At 35.9% G+C, this 20,140-nt stretch overlaps 1 protein-coding gene across 3 annotated transcripts in view; it reads right to left on the bottom strand.

The window, feature by feature from the left end:
* Positions 1-13: 13 nt before the first annotated feature.
* RASGRP1 (RAS guanyl releasing protein 1) overlaps positions 14-20,140 on the bottom strand; it is a 73,116-nt gene continuing 52,989 nt past the window's right edge. The window contains exons 11-17 of one of the 3 annotated variants that reach the window (XM_081289090.1): positions 19,064-19,168; positions 18,112-18,221; positions 17,243-17,387; positions 16,493-16,529; positions 15,559-15,711; positions 8,028-8,413; positions 14-6,013 (exon numbers count right to left, since the gene is read on the bottom strand). In XM_081289090.1, coding sequence (XP_081145216.1) covers positions 5,879-6,013; positions 8,028-8,413; positions 15,559-15,711; positions 16,493-16,529; positions 17,243-17,387; positions 18,112-18,221; positions 19,064-19,168 — 1,071 coding nt within the window. In that variant the 3' untranslated portion in view covers positions 14-5,878. Of the gene's footprint in view, positions 6,014-8,027; positions 8,414-15,558; positions 15,712-16,492; positions 16,530-17,242; positions 17,508-18,111; positions 18,222-19,063; positions 19,169-20,140 lie in introns of all 3 variants that reach the window. The other 2 variants (XM_081289089.1, XM_081289091.1) reach the window with 2 other exon arrangements.

The raw sequence follows: 20,140 nt of genomic DNA, 5'->3' as shown, positions 1-20,140 counted from the left end.
AATCATTCTTGAATTGGGTTAATGTATAAGAACATTGTTTTATACTACCAATTGATCTCTCAAAGTGATGACTTTTTCCATATTCTGTGTACTATTGAGCATGTTGTGTCTTTTTAAAAAACAAAAATGAACAAAAATATTTTTAAAAGTGTAAATATTTATTACCATCAAACTTGGAAAATGGAAAAGTATTTTATTGTCATGATTGAATTTAGATTGTTAACCTGTATTTTGTTCAGGATTGAAACACATAAATGATTCTGCCTGTGATAGAAAAGAATATAGACTCTTGCCTCATCTGTTTTCCTGTAGATGTTTTATATTTGTTAATTCTATTTTACAAAGTAGGAAAGGGACTGATACTTCTGTTCAAAATGTAGTTGTCATGATTTGTATTTTCTTTTATGGGATGAGATTTCTTCTGATCACATTTCTTTTTAAGGTTCTATTAATTGAAGCCCAGGTTTTTTGTTTTTGTTTTTGTTTTTTTTGCTCAAGACAATACAGTGATAGCCTAGGTTTTTTTTTTACTATGCATATTTGATTTTGTTTTCTAGTTGGATTTGAAACTGGTATGATTTTATTTGAAATTAAGCTAAGTTAAAACTTGAGGTCAGAATTATTTGAAGGGACAAAAATACATACAGATGTTACATAATGTGAAAATTTTTCCTATGAATTGGTCTTTTCATTGTTTGTGCCCTCGATTTAGATAATCTGATATTCAAAGTTAGACTGAACTGTATCACACAGGATTAAGGCAGTAATTTCCAGCTTCAGTAGATCAGGGGTCAGGTAGGGCATTCACTGATAATTCTGATTCATAGCTAAATTTGGGAAACATAGTATTAGAGAATAGCTACATGTGGTCTGGTGAATAGAGCAAAGTCTTGGGGATTGAGAGTTATGAATTTAAACTGTGGTCAGGGGTGTTTTGGATTGAAATGACCTTAGCTCTCAAGGATTAATTTGCTCTTAGTTGTCAAATGAGGAATGAGCCAGTTGCCCCTTGCTTAGGTTGTTTCATAAAGACATACTTACCAATGAATTTGTTGAAAATTTATAGAGCTCCTATTGTGAGGGTTTAAGAGGCGATTGGTATTTTTCTCTTAGTGTAAGAATTGGAGAAAAAAGGCTGATCATACAAAATTTCTCACACTTCTTATAAAATTTCGGTGTGGGCTCCTGGTCAATACCTGTACATAATAACCTGTGATCTAACCAGTTCAACGATAGCTTAATTACCAGTGAGCAAATGGTATTTGATATTTGGCAAATTTGATATTTTATTTTACAGTAAATCCTCTGGTGAAATCTAAAATAATGTTAATTAAATCTTTAAACATAAATATGTGTATGATGTAGTCTTCAACATGTATTTATCAAGCTAACTCTTTGAAGGAATGTGTTCAGGACAGAAAAACATAAAAAAGTTTTGGTTATTTGTAAACTAACACTTTTTTTGTGTTTATATTTAATTAAGAGACTTAGTTTCATTTGTTATAATTGAAGGAAAAAGGCTTTACCTAATTAAGAAAACACCAGTTATCAGTAGCTATAAACTCAAAAATAAATACTTTAAAATATATATATGTATAAGCAAAAGACCACTTGAGTAAAATGTTCCAAAAGAGTTAGTTTTTAAAAATGTTCATTTAAAACTTTTATATTTCTGCTTCTTTTCTTTTTGGGAGCATTAGTTACTGATATGGAAAGAAGATTTACAACCATTTTAACTTTTTTAATACTAAAGGTTTATGGTAAATATGGCAGAAGCATTAGTTTATAAACTTCTACAAAATTTTTTTGTACCTTCATAGGTTATCTGTTGCTCGGTTATCTGTTGCAGTCACTATAAATCTTTTCTTAGTTGAGCACCTTTCCTGGAGTTGTAGTAGAGCTGGAACTCCTATTTTCACATTGCTGTGAATGTCAATTGAATGAAAAGCTCAGTCCTCTAGACCCTAACATCATCTTCTTTCTTTTAATATGGGATTTTCTTAATAATCTTTGATCTGTAAGTTTCTTTTGCATAACTGATTTAGGACCTTAATGTGAAAGGCCATTAATGTAAAAATGTTTTATAAATTGAGTTAAGTACAAATGTAGAATAAGATGAATGGTACTCCACTGCTTCCTAAAATCTAACAGCTTTTTTGATACATCCACTTAATTCTTTTGAACCTCCTCATTACTAGTTCTCAGCTTCATTTTTTTTCTATTTTCATACTTTCCTTCCTCCTTCCTTTTTCTTCCTGTCTTTGTTCAACCAGTGGCACCTAATAGCACCTATGGACATGATCTTACTAGGAGTTTCTGGATTAAAGTAGGAATTGACCTTTCCTATGGGCCATATAATAACATACATTCTGTCTATATGTAATTACCACACAATTACTCATAAACTCTTCTCAAAAGGGAAATAGGTATTTTCTTTGAATCTATTTCCTTGTGTTCTGTAGATCTTGGAAATCTTGCCTCATTAAAGAGAATAAACAAAAATTTTAAACCAGCATTTAAAAAAAATTTTTACCTGTATTTGTGACAAAATATAGGACAACCTAAAATGTATGTGGCTAGACAACATTTTGATAATGATACTTCTATACCTTGTAAGGAGCACAGGGTAGAGAAAATTTTGGTAGCAGTTTAATCTTTTTTTTCCTCAGGGTCAGGTTGTCAGTATGATTTCATTCTTTTGTATGAAATATTATAAATTGCCAAAATGATAAATACAACCCCCTCCACATGTACCAGAATGCATTACACAGTAGAATTTGAATGGCTGAAACACCTCCATTGGTCCACTTAACAAAATATTTGACTGGGGATTAAGGGAAAATCATGACTATCTCTAATCACTGTAAAGAATCATGACCACAAATAAATTGCATGAATCTGTTTGTACACTAGGTTGAATCATCTTCTACCAGTGTTATCTTTTTTGCTCAGTAGTTTGTTGAGGTGGAACTGTGAAATTAAAGATGAAAGCCACAGAGAAATGACAACCTCAGGTAGTCTCCATTAATGTTAAGAAATTACAGACTTAATATTTGGGTATGGTGGGAAAATGTTGGATATTTCTCCAAAGTTACTTTTTTTAAAAAAATATATATTTTTTAGTTATAGGTGAACACAGTGTCTTTATTTTGCTTTATGTGGTGCTGAGAATGGAACTCAGTGCCTCGCGCATGCTAGGCGTGTGCTATATTTCTGAGCCACGATTCTAGCCCCCAAAGTTACTTCTTCATGACATAAAAAACACTAGCTGAAAGTTTAGTTGCTTTGCTTGTCCTTTCAGGAAAATTGTTTATTTAATAGCATAGGGGAGTGATCTCAGTGTGGAGTATAGTAAAAATTCAGGTGAAGTTTCTATATATTCATAAAGTTGAAGAAACACAAGACATTTATTTTATAGGGCTCCTAATGTCTTTTATCATATAAATATTACACAAGGAAAACTTACATCAAGTATCAAAAAAAAAAAAAAAACTTTACAATCTGTACATTTTTTTTCCCTTGCAGTTCTTTTACATTATACATCTTTAGACAGAAATTCACAAATGGTCAGGGAAAAGGTGGGACAATTAACAAAGAAAAGGAGAAGTGACATTGCTATATTTAAAGAAAAAAAATCCTTGTTTTGACAGATCTATTTGTGCCCAAATTTATGTGAGAAACAAAAATTTGCAACCTAGGTTTGATAAACAAAAGCTTGTTTCAGATTATTTCTATAGATTCCACCAGACCCTGTAACTCAACATGAATAATATTAACTTATATAACATAATTTGGCTCTTGCTGAACTGTAATGAAATTATTACCTTCTATTCATTTTGATGGTAGATTGTGCAGTGCTTGAGACTATCTAGTCATAATTTGACTAAGTGGACTATGACCTTTTGAAGTCCTACATATAAAGATTATTTACATTAAAAAATAATTTAGGGGGTCTTTATTTTGGATGGGAGAGTAAGAAGAATGAAAAAATTTGTTTCTGTGACTCTTTAAAAAATTGAGTTACACAGCCTTTTTGGTCTTTATAAGAGGAAAATAATAGTGAAGAATACAATTTTAAAATTTGTCACAAATGCGTATTTGTTCCATATAAACTATGTAACAGTGCTATAATGAGGTGGTAGACCTGAGTAGCCCTGCTTTGAGGATTTCTGATTTTGGACTTAGAAAAAATAACTTTGTGTGTAAAGTGATTTTTTAAAATGTAATGAAACACCAACTATAAGCTAGTTATGTGTCAGTAAAACTCAGTACAAAGAAGTGTTCAGATGGAAAGTAGTTTTTCATAAACTACTTGAGTGATCTGAATCCTCCAAGTAGGCAACACAGTGTGTGTGTGTGTGTGTGTGTGTGTGTGTGTGTGTGTGTATGTATGTATACACTTTGCATTGTTATGAAGTCTTGGTACTACTAGCTTTAGGTTTGAGACTTTCAGTTAAAATTATATTCTTGGCAGTTGGTTATTTTGTGTAGAAATTGCAAGTCGGCCTGATACCAGGCTTTCCAAGCATGAAAATCCCTCCCCCCAAAAAATGGTTACATGATTTTTAAAAATGGAACTAAAATAAGGCTGATATGGAGTTTGTGAATACTTGGCTAGGCAACCAAATGATCCCATTTATCATTAATCATCATATTAGGGTACTCCTGGGACTGTTGTTATTTTTGCCAAACAATAACAATTTACATTTAAGCAGTTTCTTCATCTTCTAACAAACAGAACTATATATTTATGAATTTGAAACAAAAAGTCACATTTGTGAATAAATGACTAAAGTTTGTTCAATTCACTTCCACATTTTTGAAGGAAAAAAAAGTCCCAAGCCACATGCATATCTGATATTGTATATACATGTTATATACATATGTACATGCTGTCAACTATTATTTAAGCCACTAATCCAATTAGCTTATTTCTAAATAGTATTACTAGTAAAGACAGTTTAAGCACAAATTCAGAGGACTTTAAAAATTGTTTACTTAAAAGATAAAGATGGAACATGATTTAAATATACTTCAGAGACTGTTTCTTAAAAAACCATAAATTCCTAATTCTATCCACTGTAGAATATATGAGGACAACCATGTTTACATTGTTTTAGCTCATTAAGCCAGTCATGTATGAGATGGGAATAGCTATGTTTCCAGGTATTGGATTTGATTACCTATAATGACTTAAGACTAGAACAATGAGTTGACCTGCAGACCTGCAATTGGATAATGTTGTGTTGTTTACTAGGTCCCTAAAAAGCCATGGCTGCATTTCTGGAAATTTATTTCTAGGTAGATATGCTCGTGTGTATGAGCACAGTGAGAAAGGAGGGGAAAGAAGCTAATTGATTAGGTCTGAGGTAGTGAAGCAGAAACCAGATTCACAAGGAGTGCTGGCATGTAGGAGTCAATCTGCTTTGGAATTGGGTATTTTTTCATTATGAACATAAAAGTTGGGTAGAACAAATTATATTCCTTAGTTTACAGAAAACTCAGGGAAGGAAGCAAATTCATTTTCCAGAGATTTTAGTTCTCAAGAAGAATCAGTTGAGCATGCCACATGAGATGCTACCCTTTCAGGAAACTGTAATCATGTTTTAGCACACTTTTGGTGTTAGTCCCAGAAAGGGAAAAAAGTTTTAGTATGAATACCAAAAGTTTCTCATTCTTCAGCTTTCCTCCCCTTTGAGCCAATTGATTAAAAGAGGAAACCGTGCTACAGATTAGGAATCTTTTAGGTAAAAACAAATAACAAAAACTGCTTTTCCTTTTTAAAGTACCCTCTTTAAACAGTCCATGTAAGGTTAATCAGTGAAAGAATAGATCTCCAGTATACTCATCTACAAATTGTGCTTCTTGAGTTTCTGGGCTAAGAACAGTCACCTTGCTCCATTTGTGCTAAGACATGATTGGTTTTTTCAAGCTGGAGAGATTCTATTTTCTTCTGTGCATATTTCAGCTGGATCTTTAGGGCATCATTATCTGCTTTCAGGGTATTTATTTCCTAAAGGGAAAGGAGAATAAGGTATGTTAATAAAGCAGCAATGAATAGCAAATCAGTTAAAGTATTGGAAGCACTACACATGATTGGCATCTCCTATTCACTATGGTTGAGAATTAAAAATAGTTATTTTGCCCTGAATATAAAATAACATGTAAATATTAAATAAGCATGTACAAACAGCAATTAGTCTTTGTTATCATATCACAGATGTGAGTGGCTAGCAAGCAGAATAAACCATTCCTGGGCAGTGGGTGGAGGATGACAAAACCTTTAGACATTGTGTAGTAGATCTTAACTTGGCAGAAAAAAAAGTCTGGTGAGATCTGAGCTGTGAAAGAAGTGCTTGCAGATTCTATGTTATAGTTTATTTAATCTAAGACCCTCTCCAAGTCATTGAAACTAGTATATCCTTTTGATGAAGATAAAAATTTTTACTGCACCCCCTAAACTGGGATTTAGTGATCTAATTTGTAGAGATTTAATTACAGAGTCATCAGTTTATTTCCAAGCTTCTGATTTTGAAGCCAGTGTTCATAGATTGCATTGCACTGATTACACCAAAAGAATATGTGGGTGGTGTCTGGACAATTAAGGATAAATTGGGTTGTTTTTCAGCCTGAATTACCTGGTTTGCTGTCCATTGGCTACCATATAATATTGAGTATGTGCTCGTGCTTTCTTACATGATGACAGACTATCTTAACCCTCCACTCACTCTGAAAATAGGTGGTAGATCTAGATTTTAATAGAAGCAGAAAACATTGCTATATAGTGTCAGACTGGAGATTGGAACTTGGGTACAGGTGACCCAAGAAACTTTGCTTTTTCTTTTGTCCCATGCTGATTCAGAGGTACACGTAGACTAAAACAACATGTCATATTTATTCATACTTCTATTCATATATTACATGCTACTTTAAAATACTGGTATAATTTAACTAGTTTCTTGTGGATAGAATTGTCAAATTACAAACAAGTCTTTATAAGGATTTTATTTAATTGAAAAGTGGGACACGTTATTGTTACTCTAAAATGTACCTACTGAATTACGGTCCTAAAGTCTCTTTGGCATGGGTAAAAATAAACAGAGCAACCATGAAAATGTTTAGGGGGTTTGCTGGCCCTGGTTAGGAATTATCCTGGACCTAATTTATCTAAAATCTTTCTGCTAACTACATTATTCAGTACATAGGCATGTAAAATTTCAAGATTTGAAAACTTAGCATGCAATTCCATTTTTGTATTTTACAGAGGACCAAAGAAACATCTAGGATTGGAAACAAATCTTTGCCTCCAAGATCAAAGTCATTTTAACTTTATCAAGTTTATTTTTCAAGCTTTCTTTCACTGTTTATAAAACTTCTGTTTGGTAACTTTTACCCCTAAGGAGAAAGGGCTTTGTGTAACCATGGTTGGTCACTTGATTCCTAAAGTGAATCTTAATACTTTAAATAAGAAGTCTTCCCTTTTATCCAGGAAATCTCTTGTTTTCATATGTTTTTCCTAATATTATGTTCTTCATTCCAGGCATCAAATCAAGAGTTTTGCAAACATATCTAACTTGTTTCTTTAAAAGTTTCTCTAATTCTGTTCTGTGGAGTCTGACAGGGAAAGTGTGATGTTGAGAACAGTGCAGGGAATCCTGAGGCCGGCTGGGCAGTTTCACTGTATAGTCTGTAGAATTAGATAAGGAATTCTAACTAGGTGGATGTTTGTACTGCTATGTCTCCCAACATGTATTGCAAATCTTGATGTTTTGGGAAAAGGCAGACAAGCACTCCTCCCCTTTAATAAAATGAGGGATAATGTTAAAACTAATATATCCTTGCTTCCTTGTTTCTAAAATGGCTTATTGCCTATAATTGGCAATGTTGTTCTTCCCTTTCTCCCTCCCCTCCTTTATTCTATTAGTAATAATCTGAGTTGAATCTTCAGAATCTTCAGTTTACATGTTCTGCCCTGTTTAGTTGTACTTTACCACAAGACTCTGAAAAATAGTGAAATGAACAGGTACCTGTTCCAGCTCTTGGTAGGTTGGGAGTCTGAGGTGACGGAGCTCTTCTTTTGATTTTATGAGGGATTCTTTATTTTCCCACTTGACAAAAGCCCGCTTTCTGACCAAGACTGGGCTGGGGCATGGAGATGTGGGACTGGGAAGCACATAAAGGGTGTCCTGGGCTGTCCTCCTTGGAGAAGACAACACAAAGTGACCTGAAGGGCCCTCACTGCCAATCCAAGGAAGTGACTCAGTCTGGGTGGTCTTGTGGGCAACAGTTCTCTTCAGACGAACGGAAATCTTCTGTGAGGACACTCCCATCAACATGATTGTTCGGTCCTTACTCTCCTCACTGTGTTCCACCATTTCCCCATTAGGGAATGTAAAAGAGCCTTCCTCAGGTGCTATGGGAAGACACACAGTGAGTTAGTATTCTCAGAAAAGCAGAGACTCAAGATACTCACATGAGTTTCACATGAGACATGTCTTGCTATTACAGGAACTCCCCATTTCCAAATAGCCTTCATTTGCAGGTATCCATGCAGGGGGTAAGTGGAGGCTGAAACCCAGGGATTTCAAACTACAGCCTTTTTTCCTGTTTGTAAAAAGGTTGCCTGGAGAGTTAGTGTTTCTGCAGGTAAGTTGGAATCCCTGTCTGAATGCTGCAAAGTTTCATCAATTCAGAAAAGATCCCATTTGTATAATAGACACAGCTTAAATATGAGGGAAGAGTTAGCTTTGTGGAAGTATGTTCCAAAATATATCACTCTTGTTTGATATTGATGCAAAAGAACAGATGTGTCATTCTGGGTCTTTTCATTGAACCAATATACCTCCCTAGGACCCAGCATGGAAATGTTAACCATAAAGAGAATTTCCTAGAAAAGTAGAGTATTTGAGATGAATGGTAGGCTTTAAGGTAAACTGCAGATCATCTAAGTTTATCGTTTGCAAAGACTCAGCACTAAGTGTGGGTTCTCTGAAAAGTCCTATTATGTCCTAGACAACACTTTACACACAAATTTTGGATTATTTCATTAAATGGGGATGAAAAAATCCTATCTTCCAAACTTTGGGGAATGATATGACTATGTGAAAGTGTACATTTGTATTAAAGTTTTTGTTTTTTTTCCTGTTATAGATTTTTTTAGTTAAGACATTGGATTTAATCCCGGGTCTTACAAATGCTAGGCACTGGGTTACATCCATCCCAACCTTTTATTTTCTTATGTTTTTATTTTGAGTCAGGGTCTTGCTAACCCAGGCTGGCCTCAAACTTGATCCTCCTACCTCAGCCTCTTGAATAGGTGGGATTATAGGTATGCCGCCAAACTTGGCTTATTTTCCTACTTTTTAAATTAATGCATATTAAATGTACATATTGATGATCGATCATGTCCAACTACCCATTCTTCTATCCTCCTCCTGACCCCCACTTCTTAGTCCCTAGTAATCACTATTCTACTTTTAAGTCAACTTTTTTTTTAATTTACACATACGAAAGATAATATGCAATACGTTTCTGTGTCTGGCTTATTTTGATTAACATGTTATCTTCCTGTTTTATCCATTTTGCTGCAAATAACAATTTACTTTTCCTTATGGCCTAATAACATTCAGTTGTGTTCATATACCATATTTTCTTTATCCATTCATCTTGGCAGTCACCTAGGCTGGTTCTATATCTTTGTTACTGTGAATAGTGCTGCAGTAAATTTGGCAGACAGGTATATTTTTCATTTGCTAGCATCACTTTCTTTGGATATGTGCCAAGAAATGAGATATCTAGATTATATGGTAGTTCTAGTTTTAGTTTTTTGAGGAACCTCCATACTGTTTTCTGTAATGTTTGTGTTCATTGAGGTTCCCCTTAACAGTGTATAAGAGTTCCTTTTTTTAACATATCCTTTTTAGCATGTGTTAGTGGTTTTTTTTTTTTTTCAATTGTTATTCTAACTGGGATGAAATGGTATCTCATAGTTTTCATTTGCATTTCTCTAGTGGCTAATGATATATGGAACATGTTTTAATATACTTATTGGCCTTCTATAATTCTTCAGAAAAGTACTCAGATAATGGGTCCATTTTTTTTTTAACTTAGATTATTTGTGGTTTTTTTGTAAAGTTTTTTAGGTTCTTTATATATTCTGGATATTAACTAGATAAACAGCTGGAAGTTTTTTTGCATATTATCTCTTCACTCTTTTTTTCTATACAGAAGCTTTTAAATTTGATGTAATGAGGATTGCTTTGGCTATCTGGGGTCTTTTGTGCTTATGTATGGATTTTAGGATTATTTTTTTTTCTGGTTCTGTAAAGAATGCCATTGGTGTTTTGATGGGATTACATTGTATTTGTAATGTAATGGATTGGAAGAATATTGTTAAAGTTTCCATGCTACCCAACATCAATACAAAAATCCTCAACAAAATAGCATCTCAAATTCAACAGCACATCAGAAATATCCTACAAAGATGGTTCAACATTTGCAAATCAATAAACATATCACAAACAGAATGAAGGATAAAAATCATTATGATCAACTCAATATTTGCAGAAAAAGCATTTAATATCCTTTCATGGTTAAAAACATTGAACAAATTAGGTATAGAATGATCATATCTCAATATTATAAAGTATATATATGACTGGCCCCCTTATATGTACTTTTGCCTGATTGCTCTAAAACTTCTAGTACTTATTGAATAAGTGAGAGTAGTTCCCATTGTCTTGTTCCTGATCTTAGAGAAGATGCTTTAATTTTATCCCCACTGGTATGAAGTTGGCTGTGGGCCAGTCATATATATACTTTATAATATTGAGATATGATCCTTCTGTACCTAATTTGTTCAAGGTTTTTACCATGAAAAGATATTGCATTTTAATCAAATGCTTTTTCTGCAAATGTTGAGTTGATCATGATTTTTATCCTTCATTCTGTTTATGTGATATATTTATTGATTTGTGAATGTTGAACCATCTTTATATACTTAGAAGGAAACCAACTTGATCATGGTGTAGGATATTTTTGATGTGCTGTTGAATTTGAGATGCTATTCTGTTGAGGATTTTTATATTGATATTCCTCAGGGATATTGGTCTGTAGTTTTTTGTTGTTATGTCCTTGTCAGGTTTTAGTGACACAGTAATGCTAGTCTCAGAGAATGTATTTGGCAGGGCTCCCTCTCTTTTAATTCTGTGGAACAGTTTGAGAAGCATTGGTGCTAGTTCTTTAAAACTTTGTTGAATTCAGCAGTGAAGCTTCCAATTCTGGGATTTTCTTTTTTGGGAGATGTTTGTGTTTGCGTTTTTTAACTGATTCTGTCTCATTACTTGTTATAGGTTTGTTCAGGTTTTGTATCCTGTTGGTTCAGTTTTGGTAGGTCATATAACTTTGTCTATTTCTTCTAGATTTTCCAATTGGTTAACATGTTGTTTTTCAAATAATCCTTAATAATCCTTTGTATGTTTGTAATGTCAGATGTAATGTCTCCTTTTTCACTTCTAATTTTTTTTATTTGGGTCTTCACTTTTTTCTTAGTTTATCTAAAGGTTTGCCAGTTTTGTTTATTTTAACAAAGAACCCTTTGAGTAAGTGATGCTTTGGGTTTTTTTTTATTCATTTATTCATTTATTTCTGCTGATTTTTTCCCCTTAATTTTTGGTCTGGTTTGTTCTTTTCTAAGCCTTTGAGATACATCATTAGGTTGTTTATTTGAAATTTTCTTAAAAATATTTTTTTTAATGTAGGCATTCATTGCTAGAAATTTCCATGTTAGTGCTGCTTTTGCTGCATTCCACAGGTTTTGGTATGTTGTGTTTTCATTTTCATTTGCTTCAAGAAATTTTTAAATTTCCCTTCTGACTTCTTCAATGTCTCACTTCATTCAATGTGTTGTTCAGCCTCTGTGTACTCATATAATTTCTAAAGTTTCTCTTATTCTTGTTTTATTCCACTATGATCAGAAAAGATATGTGGTTCAGGTTTTTTTTTTTTTTAATTGTTAAGACTTGTTTTGTGGCCTTGATAGTACTTGATCTATTCTAGAAAACATGTTCTGATGAAAAAAATCTGTAATTTGAAGCTGTTAGAATGTTCTATAAATGTCTATTAAGTCCATTTGATCTATAATAGAATTTAACTCTGATGTTTCTTTGTTGATTTTGAGGGGGTTAGTATCTGTCCATTAATGAGAGTGAGATATTGTACTAGAGCCTATCCTGTTAGATCTAATTGTGTTTATCTTATTAAATTGGCTGCTCTGGCATTTGGTGCATATAGATTTACAATTGCTATATTTTCTTGAGGACTTATCTTTTAATCATTATATAGTGAGCTTATTTGTCTCTTTTTACAACTTTTAAAGTTTACTTTGTCAGAAATATAAGTACAGCTATGCCTCCTTGCTTTACAATTCCATTTTCTTGAAATATCATTTTCCATCCTTTCATATTAAGTCTGACCGTTTATCTATACTAGTGAGGTGAGTTTCTTGTAGGCAGCATATTGTTGGGTCTTCTTTTTATTCACTCAGCCAGCCTGTATATTTTAATTGGAGAATTTAGTCCATTTACATTCAAGATTATTGAAAGATAAAGATTTGTGCTTGCCATTTTGTTGAGTTTCTTCTAGTTGTTTTGCATATTCTTTGTTCTTTTCTCCCTCTTTTAATCATCTTTGTGATTTGATGGTTTTCCATATTGTAATGGTTACTTCTTTTCTGTTTCTTTCTTGTGTATGTACTCTTCTAGTGGGATTTGAATTTAATGCTATCATTATGGTAGTCATCTTTCTTTCACTAAGGGATATAGGACTCCCTAAAGCATCTTTTGTAAGGCAGGTCTGTTGGTCCAGAATTCCCTGATTTTGCTCATCTTAGAAGGTCTTTGTTTCTGAAGGATATACCTTTGCTGGGTATGGTAATCTCAGTTGGCAATTATTTTCTTTCAGAACTTGGAATATTCATTCTCTCCTGGCCTATAGGTTTTCTGCTAAGAAATCTGTTAGTCTAATGGGGAACTCCTTAAATGTGACTGGGTGCTTTTCTCTTGAGATTTTAAAGTTACTTCTTTGTCCTGTATTTTTGATAGTTTGAATATAATGCCATAGAAAATATCTTTTCTGATCCCCTATTTAGAGTTCTATAAACCTCCTATACACGGATGTAGTTTAGTGGTAGAGGAGCTCCCCTGGATTCAATCCCTAGGCTTACAAATAACAAAGAAAGAAAAAAGCCCAGCACACAGCAGTGGAACCACAGCTCTTTCCTGTTAGTGATGGGCTCATCTGCTTTCAGTCCTGGCACCGGTGTGAATCTGCATGCAATTGGTCATGCCCCTGGGCTAGCAGGGCAGGCTTCCTGATTTCCTGGTTCTTGAGGGCAGTACCTTCTGTTCCTGTGTAGCAATATCCATCCCCTGCTGTGCAGAGCACTCAGCAGATTTGAATCGGAGACACTCTACTGAACCGCATTTGGTTCATGAGGTAGCTATGAACTGAATCATTGTAGTGGAGCGTCTATGAGGTTCCCAGAATTGGTCATATGCAAGGTTTTCTGACCCTTAGAGCAGTCCAAATTCAAACAACAGTTCCCTTCTTAAGATGGTTTCTTGCTGCAACATTCTGGAGGTTCACTAGGAGATGCAAAATCCTTTTCCAAAGCAAGTCTGCTGTGCAAATCTCAGGTTACACTCTGTAGTTAGACTTAGACTGCAATCCTTAGAGGGTTGTGAAACCCTCTGTTAGCTAGGATTGCCAGTATCTGTACCAATAAGAGTTTTCTGGAACTTTTTCACCTTTACCCCTGCATAGGGGAGATTTCCCTTCTCCTGACTATGGAGCCATGTGGCAAGTGTTGGAATATTTGTTTCTCTTACTCTGCTGTTGTTCTTCATCTCTGAATCTTACAAGGTTTTTGTTTTTCTTATTTCCAGTTTACTCCCACATTCACTGTACTGAAAATGCAGCTGTATACCTGTTATATTGGTTCTTTATGGAGGTGCAGGTGCTAGGTGCCTCTATTTAGCCATCTTGAACTCCCCTGTTCTTTTACTTTTCTTTAACCCAGTTATACTATTTTTACTAATCACATTTCCCCAATTATGAATATAACATCTATTATTTTGTTCAAATTCCTATATATACAAGCAGCTTAGAATAAAAGAAGGCAAATAAGAAAAAAGCAACAGAAACTAAAATTACAGAAAGAGTTCCAAGACACTGCTGTGTTATAAAAACCAAAAGAGCTATAAATTTCAAGAAGTGAAAATTCATCCATAAAAAAAATTTACAGTGAAGTGATGGGCTAAGGAAAAGTTATTGGCAATTTTGATTTGATAAGAAGGTGTGCTATCCCAGAAAATAATTATTAATGCTAAGATGGAAGCAGTTTGAATGGAGGATAATAGTCTCTCTTTTCTGTACTCCTGTCATTTGTGTCACTGCAGTCTATTTGACTCTTGGCACATACCCTTCTGCGTTGTTTCTAACCTGCTCCTTGTTTGTATAGTATCTTTGTTAGCAGAGGCAGACATTTCTGCTGCTTTGCAGTTTGGACCTGGGGAATCTCAGAGACAGTTTAAAAATCATTTTCTTATTCTATTATTTGCATTTTGACACAAGCACATTTATATCTCAATTGTTGAAATTTTTGGCTTAGTCCTAGGATTGCTTAGTCCTTGTATGATTTGGAATTTTAATCTGCAAATTTGTCTTGAGAGTTTTGCTTATTCTCTTCCTTTTGTGTCTACTATTCTATTTCTAGAATTTTGACAGTTATTTCCTTCTGTCCTCATTGAGTCCCCAGTCTAAGACCAGGTCTTAATGGTTTGGGATTCCTATCCTGGAAAAAAAAAATGGGAATATCACAGGTAGCCACTCATAGTGGATGGCCTTGCCTGTAATTAATGATAGCTTTAAGTGACAGTTGTAATTTTTTTCTTGTCTCCTATCTCAGTTTTAAGTAGTGAGTCTGGTTCTGTTCACCTTTTATGCAAAGGTGGTCTCTGTTACTCTGCAGAAATAAAATTCTCAGCCACATTTGCCTGCTTCTGCAAATGGAATCAAGAAAACCTATGGCTTCAGTTTTCACTTCTTATAGTATGTTTTCACTACATTTCTGAGTAGTAGAAGAGTGATTAGCTCCTCTTTGATTATTCCTTTTAAATTAATATACTGTTTATAGATCATGTTATATATACATGCACATTCACCTTACTGTTTTTAGGTTTGGGGGTGGAGTAGGACAATTGTTAACTTGAAGCACTATCTTGGCCAGAAATCAGTGTCTGCACTTGGTATAGGTACTCAGCAAACACTAGCAACTCCTGATTTCTATGCCTACCCTGCACTATTAATCTAGTACCCTTATGTCTGAGATAGAGGCAGGGAGCTGAAACTCAAAAGTGTGTCAGGGATCAGTCCTGGCCTAGCAGTAGAGGTTAAGGTTTACTGAAACTTGGACATGCAATCATGAGGTGATCTCTCTTACCCACACACTCCACTCTTCCTCTATATTTTCCAAGATGAATATTCCCAGTGCTTACTTACCATGGAGCAGATCTTTGGCTCCCAGTGAGCAGAGGTTGGGCATTGGCCCCACAGAGGTACTATTCTCAGTGGAAGGTGCTGGGTTCTTGGCTCGCTTCTTGCATTCGAAAACCACCAGGTCTTTGCATTGTTTGTGGCAGTTCATCCCACAGTCTGTGGACAAGAAACCCTAGTCAGGAAGGCTTTCTGTTTCCTCCAGGGTCTCACAACCAAACTCATCCAGTGATCTCTTTTTCAAACATGTCTATCCTATCTTCTGGAGCTAGGATACCTAACATTCCCCATGAACCCAGCATTCTTCTCTCTTGATAAACCCTGGGCCTTACAAGCTGATCATATCCCTTATCTGTGAGTCTCAGAATCAAAAGCAGAATACCTTGGAGGGAAGAGATGGTATCCAAGTCATCCTGCACACTCTGCCTACTCTAGGGAGACCCTTGGAAGCTCCCAGCTGCTAGGTCTTAACTTTTTCTTTCTTGCAGTAAAAGAAATAAAAATAAAAATAAAACTTTCTCCCATTCCTGAATTATCCTACTCACAAGGAAGGACACTTTAGGTTCTGAGATATCTGCTGATAAAAGGAAAGCCGACAAGAGTCTTTTATAATCATTTATATCATATTCCAGAAGGGATTGTCCTTTTAATTGAGAATCCATCCTTCCATGAGAGTATGAAAACAGTCTCTTATCAGCTGCCCCTATTTTCAGAGCAGTCAAGGTAGAGAGAGGATCTTGTAAAGGCAAACTGTGTCACAGGTCACCCAGGTATTCCTCTCTCCAGTGTGATGGCAGTCCCTCTCAGAGTGCTCTTGGGAAGCCAATTTGAAAATGAGGTTCTATCTCTACCAAGAAGTTGTGGACTTCATAGACGAGTACTGCTGTTGAGAGTCCCTCAAACTAGGGAGAACAATGTGGCCAACAAAGCTGACTCTTACCTTTACATCGATATCCTTGTTTGATCACTCCCCAGAGCTAGGAGACAAATGAGAATATACATGTCATTCATCTATCTGGTGTGAGGCTACAGGGTAACACTCATTCATTTTCCTTCACTCTACTCCCTAGCTTAAATAGAAAGGACACCTATTTTATTTCTTGTTCCTCAGACCTTAAACTGAAAGCAGGAAAAAGCATTGTTGGCCAAGCTTGACTAGTGTTTTTATGATCCAGGCCTTCTGCAGGCCTGAAATGGATGAATCAGGAGCAACAGGCTGCTCTGAACTCCATACTGACAGACAAGGATATGGTCTTGGGTCAGGAACCTGGTTTAGAGGACATTTATTGGGTCAGGGTGGGACAGAGGAGGGGAGAGCTCGGGTGAGCTCTTAAAGGCAGGTTTTATGTTTTGTTTTGTTTTGACAGGGGAAGGAGGGTATCTAATATTTTTTCTAGCATTTGAAACAGCACATGAATATGATACTTCGAAATGTATATCCAAAGTCCACCATTGTTGTACCATTTATCCCAGGCCTCATTTACCAGGAATAAGAAAAAGTGGGAAAAAGAAAGACAAGGTGAACACATATAAAATCCATACACTTGAGGACTAGGTCCTTCTCTGTGTTGCTTGGGCACTAAGCTGGGATAAGTTTGTAAGGATTGTGAAGCCCATGCCTGTCTTACTCACTTAAATGTCCTGTACGCTTCATCAAGTTCAACCCTGATACAGTCTAACAATAACTTACAAATCCAGCGCAGTTGTCGCAGAAAGTGGGCTTCAGGTAGGTGGTCTCTTGGAAGTTGTGAGGAAAGCCCAAGCCCAGTTTAGAGTAGATAGAGCTGGCCCTCATGAAGTAGGCTGTAATCTCATCCCTGCTGATGAGGCCTTCCCTGCCAGCACATGACAGGCAAGTATGTGAGTTGAGGCATAGCCTTAGATACTTACCTTTTATCATCAGTGGCAATACAGTGTGTACTATGTGAAGATTGCTTCCACAAGCCCTCCTCATCCTAAGGATAGTGATGAGGACAGCATGTAATAAGTAGGTAAAGCAGGTTACTCAGTCCCAGAGCCGCCATTTGGCTAGACAAGGTAACTGACTTTACCACTATCTACAAGACTTGAAGAATAAATGATGTAAAATTTATTTCTAGAGAGGAAAAATGACTTATGTTATAGTTTCTGACTTTAGACAGTATATAATTAGAACCCACAGCCATATATTTGGTTTCTCATAAAGAATTATAATAGAAGATAATAACTGAGAAAAGTAAATATGCAAAATGTGAGTAAATATTAGTTCTTTCCCATAATTTGTAAGATGAAACAAGAAGGAAGATTGAACTTTTTCTTATTTGTAGTTGGCTCTTCCTAAGATAGCAAATTTATGGAATCTTCAATTTCGAGATATTTTTAAAAGCGTGAATATTTCATGGTCTTTTGTCCAAACTGAAGGCAAAGAGACCTTCAGTTGATGACTCTTTTAGCTCCAGTATTCATTAGATAATCATAGCAGCAACACATACAAGTTTACAGGTTCTTCTAGTGAAACACCTATAAACCTGTTCTCATCAGCAGGCTCATAACAACATATTCCTGTACATACATCCTCACCTGTCTTTGTCCATCACACAGAAGGAAAATGGAAAACTGGCAGCAATCTTTTCAAACTCTTCCTGAGAAATGTATCCATCCTGGTCATGATCATAGTTCTTGAAGACAGACTGAAAAAAAGGAGCGTCTGTGGTGATTACTATAGAGAAACCTATAATCTCCCTTTAGCCAAGTGAAAAAGGGGCTGGGGTAGTTGGGACAAGCCTTTTGACAGCCTGAATGAGAGGAACAAGGAAACAAAAACTGAACCCTGGATAAGCTGAGATAGAATCCATTCCGTGAGCTGTGGCAAAGATGCACAGGTTGCTTCCCAGGTCTTTGCCTTTAGGGGTGGCCAGGTGGTCTTGACAATTAGCAATCAGCTGTGCCATTGCACTGCTAGTCCACTGCATAAGGGGTGTTCTCCCTCCACCCTGCCCTTCTGCCATCACTCAGCTCAGATTATGCCTTTTCTGAGAAGCTCCTATGAACAGTGGAGTTGGAAGTGCTTTCTCCCTACTTTAATCCTCTGTTCCTCATTGTTGTGCTCTTTGACTTCTCTTGTTACACAAGAATGGCCCATAGTAATACAGGCAGAAGTATGCCCCTCCTCTGCAGTTAGCATGGAGAATTGAACCAAGTAGGGCCACAATGCTCAGTTTCAGATTCTTGTTACCCTTACTATACTCAGACCTTTCCCAATTCCTCTTTGCCCCTGTCAACCAGCTTTCAGACATGCTTTCTTGCTAGGTCTTTAAGGAGAGTCAGACCTGCCTCATATGAGACCAAAGTGCTAGCAAATTATACCTTCTGAACCATTCCTTAGCTACAGTATGAGAATAGGGTCCTTGTGCTCCTGCAGGAATGAGTTTCGACTTTCTCACCTTTGTGTTTCTGTCACTGTGCTCCCCTCATCCTTGCCCCCACACAAAACTAATGCCTTGTTTCTGTCTGTTGAAACAGAGGTACTTACATCCACCATCCTCTGGACGTGTTTGCTAATGGTCTTTGGGTCTGGTTTGGGAGATACTCCGGAGGCCCAGTCTACTACTACCGGTGGCTTTGAAGGTGTTAGTGGCTAAAATGAAATATTCAGAGAAATCCATAATGTGGTATTACAACTTAGAGCCCCTTCCTTTCCCACTACCTGACAGTTCCATCTATAGATAAGCCCTGGCTGTGTGCAGTGGCATAGAGTACACATGTAACTGAAATCTGTATGAATGATCTTGATTAACAGTGTTGTGCTTTACAGTTCCTATAGTGCACTTCTCATACATTATCTCCAGCTACAGATAATTTAAAATACCCAATGTGCCCAAGTTTCATTCCTTTTCCATTAAACTCTTGTCAGAGCTATCAACAAAGTAAAGTGAATCATTTAAATTTGCTCTATCCTCTAGTCACTTTTTAGTAGAGAGGTGAATGAGAAAAAAAAAAATAGTAAAAAGGCATCAAGATACATAAGAAAAAAACAAAAACTGAACCCTGAATAAGCTGAGATAGAATCCATTCCTAAATATTTGAAACTTAGCCCAAATTAAAATCTCCTCTAAAAACAGGAGAAATTCACCTTTTTACTGAAGTGTCTCTGACACCCTGAAAATAGAACCTACTAAATATTTCCAGTGAATATTTTTCATTACAATAGGAAGCTAGAACTTGATTTTTCTGTGTAGAGGCAGTGAAATCTAGCCCCTTTAAATAGATCAGCTGGATTTCTTATGTGCAGACAGCTATTCCCTTGAGGAGCACTGATTTTGGGGTTGGGAAACTTCCAAGGAGACTGAAATGATTTTACATGCCTGCAGGAGAGACAGGGCCGATAACCTCACTTTGAGGTTCCTAAGATGTGCAGTTCCAGGACTAAGTTCTATTTTGAGGACTGCTGGACATCAAGAGGTCAGAAGACCCAGCAAACTGCTCTTTCTGTGAGGTCTGAATCTGACATCAGAAATAATGGGGCTAGTCTACCTACCATGCCAGAAAACAGAAGTAAAGCTTCTCATTAGCATGCATATCTTCCCCCTCATTAACAAATCATAGTAAA

The sequence above is a fragment of the Spermophilus citellus genome, assembly GCF_964194105.1.
Source record: "Spermophilus citellus genome assembly, chromosome: 4".
Classification (NCBI taxonomy): Eukaryota; Metazoa; Chordata; class Mammalia; order Rodentia; family Sciuridae; genus Spermophilus; species Spermophilus citellus.
The sequence above is the reverse complement of the archived record's forward strand: the minus strand, read 5'-3'. Positions and strand labels throughout refer to the sequence as shown.